Here is a 4,710-nt window from a genome sequence, read left to right on the forward strand (position 1 = left end):
AGGAAGGAAGGAAGGAAGGAAGGAAGGAAGGAAGGAAGGAAGGAAGGAAGGAAAAAGTTAACATAACTGTAATCAGGGCATAGATACCATGCTGTGTTCTTTTTTTTTTTTTTTTTTTTTTAATAGTACATAATAAACATTTCCCACCAGAGTTTGTCATGAATCATAAAGACACTTAGAGAAGCCTGGATGAGTTTTTACCTCCTTTGGGGCACAGCTGTCATTTGGGCCTTTAGATCAAGTCTTTCTCTTGGTCTTGAGACATTCCATTCACTCTCAGCCTTGGGTTTTTACTGAGGGAAGACATAGTTCCTCCCTTGTATGGGAATGCATCCTAATATTTTATCAGTATTAAGTTTGTGGTAGATTTTTTTGGAACTTATTTTCATTAAGAAAATTGTTACTAGTTTGCTAATTTTAACAAAAATCATGAATGTGTTTAATTTTGTTGAATGTTTTGTCTGTATCTATTACATCTATTGAGATGTTCATGGAATTTTTTCCCTTTAATCTGATGAATATGGTGTTATTGACAAATTTTTCTGGTATTGAACCATCCTAGCGTTACTGAGATAAAACCTACTTGTTTCCAATGGATTTTCATATATACTCTAGAACTAGTTAATATTTAAAGAATTTGCATATTATTAATGAGGTTGGATTATTATTTTGTTTTCATAGTGTCTTTGTTTTTTACATTAAGGATATTCTAACCTGATAAAATGTGTTGGGTTACTTTCCCTGTGTTTCTAATCTCTGAAATCATTTGATAGGGTTTGGCTGTTTCTGCTCTTTTACTAACTAGCTCAGGAGTTCAGTAGCTAATGCACATACCTTCAGTCTTTCTTGATTGTATAATGCATTAATGACCAATACATTACTTCTAAATAACATCTTAGTTGCATCCAATTAAGTTTTAATAGGCAGGACTTTCATTGTTCTGTTCTAAATTGGCTTTTTTTCCTGTTTCCATTTGATTTTCTCATAGCCTAGCTATTATTTATCAGTGTACTTATAAGTTTCCTAAACTTTTTGCTATTTTCTAATTTAATTACATTATGGTCAGAGAATACATATGGGATATTGTTTCTTTCAAGATTAAGACTTCTTTTGTGTTTGGCAACCTAGTAGAGCCTACGAACCCCTTCTCAGCATTTTTAAATGCTTAAACTAAAATATATAAGATTAACTCTACTGTGGTTCATTTCATAATGGGAATACCTGCTAAATTTGGGGTTACTGGGGGGAGAGGGGCAGTATGTACTTTTTCCCCATCTACCTTCATAGACTCCAGATTAAGAACTCATGCCTTAAAGTGAGTAGTGCCATTTCCATGTTTTAGGCTGCTGAGTGGGTTATTTTCTTCTGATTGAAACTGCCATACTTAATTTATACACAATATAATAACCAGACACTACAGTTGAAGGACAGGCCCAGTTAACATTGATTTGTTGTACAGTTCTGAGTGCCTAATAATTGCAAGGCACTCTACTGGGTAGTGGGGAAGGTAGAAAGTAAGATATGGTCTATACTCTTCAGATGATTAGCTTGGTCGTAGACAAAAGACAAATACTCCAGTAGATATAAGCCATCAGTCCACAATGCAGAATGTTATATGGGCCCTGAGGAAAACTATGGAAGTTTCATAAAAGGTAAGTTGGTTTGGTGTTAATTAGTTCCTCTACTTTGTCAAAACCATTAACACCAATGCACATTCTTGAATTATAGAAACATACTATTTGTGTTTGGTTTTCAGATAATTTTATTTGACATCTGTTTAACAGTTAATCCAGTTATTTCCAGTGTATTTTGAGTCATTTTTTTATTGAAGTGTTATATACAGAGAAGTATCCAAAGCATGAGTACAGCTTGATGAATTTTTACCAAGTGAACATAGTCATGGAACCAGCACCCATATCAAGAGACATTAGTTTGGGCTGTTTTTATACTTTATACATATGGAATTATATAATATGCACTCTTTTGGGTCTGGCTTCTTTCATATAATATTAGCTTTGTGAGATTCATCTATATTGTATGTAGTTCATTCCTATCCTTTGTGTTCCAACATATGACTATAGCACAGTTTTATCTATTTTACTCCTGTTGGGCAGTAAACATTTCCACTTTGGGGCTATTACAATAAACATTCTTCCACCTATCTTTTGGTGAACATATGTTCACATTTCCAAAGAGTAGAATTACTGGGTTAGAGAATGCATGCACTCAGCTTTAGTACATACTGTTAAAACATGGTTGCACCAGCTTATACTCCTACCAGCAGTGGTTCCACACCCTTGTTAATTTTGTCTTGTTCATTTTAACTATTATGAAGGATGTGTAGTGGTATTACATTTTGGCTCTAATTTGCATTTCCCTGATGACCAGTGTAGTTGAATACCTTTTCACATGGTTTTTGGCCATTAGAATATCCTTTTTCGTGAAGGTCAAGTCTGGCCCCATTTTCTATTGAGTTATTTGCCTTTTTTCTTATTGATTCCCGGGAGTTCTCTCTATAGTCTGAATACCAGTCCTTTGCTGGGTATATGTATTACAAAGATCTTGTATTCTGTTGCTTGCTTTATTTTTCTCTACTTTCCAGTTTATTTTGTTGGTTGTTGGCTTCATCCCAAACCAGGAGATTCTAAAGTTCAAACAAAAAGCCAGCTTGAATATGTCAGGGTAAAAGCTGCTGCTCTCACTTGCTCTACTTAACTTGCCTTCATCATTTCTGATGATGAGTCTTACTAAATGCACAAATAACAAGTACTCTTATGCTGTTTAATGTCCAGGTTCTTACCAATAAGAAGACAACCTTCTTTGGTGGCAATTCTCTTTCTATGATTGATTACCTCATCTGGCCCTGGTTTGAACGGCTGGAAATTCTGGAGTTAAATGAGTAAGACATTTGAATATTCTGTACATAATTTAGGATAATGATAATTGGAAGAGTATATATTGACCTTTTTCTGAACAAAAATTAGAATATTTTATATAACTGGTATGAATGGGAACAGGCAGACAGGAGGAGAATCTTGGACTCTCCAGGGCATATACTCACCACCCTTCTCCATTCCTGGAGTGTGTCGGGGAGGGGTGGACAGAGAATTCTATGACATGTAGTAAAATGTTTAAAAGTAACTTACTCCTTCCCTTCTGGCTAAAAATCCATAAGGATGTACATTTTTATAAGTATGTCATGCAGGATTGTTATGATCAATGCCACCTCTCATTTACCAGCAGAATTCCCACACTATTTTCCAAACTCCATGTTTTAAAGTTTGGCAGCCACCTCGGCTTACTCTCAATTCTTAGAGCTTAGAGGTATTCAGTCTGGCTGTAGAATAAATATATAACATTCATGGTTGTCTTTCATGTTCTCCTTTTAAAAAGTTATTAGTCTGGGCGCCTGGGTGGCTCAGTTGGTTAAGCGACTGCCTTCGGCTCAGGTCATGATCCTGGAGTCCCTGGATCGAGTCCCGCAACGGGCTCCCTGCTCGGCAGGGAGCCTGCTTCTCCCTCTGACCCTCCCCCCTCTCATGTGCTCTGTCTCTCTCATTCTCTCTGTCTCAAATAAATAAATAAAATATTTAAAAAAAAAAAAAAAAAAATAAAAAGTTATTAGTCTGCCTGGACAAATAATTCTCATGCTAACTGAGCAAGTCACTTCACTCTAAGATTCCTTTTCCATAAAACAAAGACCTCTACAGTATCTTCCAAATCAAATATTCTGATTATGTGCATTTTAAAGAAATTATTTTAAAAGATTAGAGGAAAACAAAAGGAAACTGCAGAGTGATAATGATATAGGAGTCTTTGTAATGCCTTCCTAGTTAACCTAACTCATGCCTTCATCCTTTTCCCTTCCCACAGTTGTGTAGACCACACTCCAAAACTTAAGCTCTGGATGGCAGCCATGAGGCAAGATCCTGCAGTATCAGCCCTCCTCACTGATCCCAAGGCCCTTCGAGGTTTCTTCAATCTCTACTTGCAGAACAGTCCTGAGGCCTGTGACTATGGGCTCTGATAGGGGCAGGAGTCAGCAATGAAGAAATGTCTGATATTTTCCTTCACTAATAATGAGTAAAAATAAGCTTTAATTTTACCAAGTGCTCTCATATTTCACTGGATCACCTTCTCTGATTTGACATCATGGCTTAACTGTGGGGTTTCCTTAAGGCCCGCCTGCAGAAATGTAAGCACATTTCCTGTCTCAGGATGCTCACGTGATTCTAAGGGTTTTATCATAGTCTATGCTGAAAACCTCCAAGTCATCATCTCTGGTGAGAACTGAACTTCAACCTAGATTTCTTACTGCCCATAGGACATTTCCACATGGATACCCTGTTGTTTCAAGAGCTGCCCTCTCAAGTTTTCAATTCCTCATTCTTTCCTTTCCATCAACTTCACTACCTTTCTTATTCCCCTTGTCACCACTGAAGCCAGACTCACATCGCTTCAAAATCAGGTGACTAGGTGTCCTCCTGTTTGGTCTCCCAGTCTCCAATCTCAATCCCCTTCAAATTTTTCCAACCAATTCCTCCAACTCCTACCTACTCTTTGGGTACCCAGCAGGCGTCCCATAGATGTAATTAAATACTGTGAAGACCACATCCATCAATTCAGTGTACGTCTGGATGAGTAATTCAGAAATACTCATGCCATCTTCCATACACTTCCAAAGCCCACTGGGCTTCTAATTTTTATCAT

The 4,710-nt window shown here is 37.0% G+C and overlaps 1 protein-coding gene across 1 annotated transcript in view; it reads left to right on the forward strand.

Moving 5' to 3' along the window:
- GSTO1 (glutathione S-transferase omega 1) overlaps positions 1 to 4,621 on the forward strand; it is a 12,123-nt gene extending 7,502 nt beyond the window's left edge. Inside the window, exons 5-6 of the mRNA XM_032423193.1 lie at positions 2,793 to 2,899; positions 3,874 to 4,621. Of these exons, the coding sequence (XP_032279084.1) occupies positions 2,793 to 2,899; positions 3,874 to 4,027 (261 nt within the window). The 3' untranslated portion in view covers positions 4,028 to 4,621. The remainder of the gene's footprint in view (positions 1 to 2,792; positions 2,900 to 3,873) is intronic.
- Positions 4,622 to 4,710: the final 89 nt, after the last annotated feature.

The sequence above is a fragment of the Phoca vitulina genome, unplaced genomic scaffold (genome assembly GCF_004348235.1).
Source record: "Phoca vitulina isolate PV1807 unplaced genomic scaffold, GSC_HSeal_1.0 scaffold28, whole genome shotgun sequence".
Classification (NCBI taxonomy): Eukaryota; Metazoa; Chordata; class Mammalia; order Carnivora; family Phocidae; genus Phoca; species Phoca vitulina.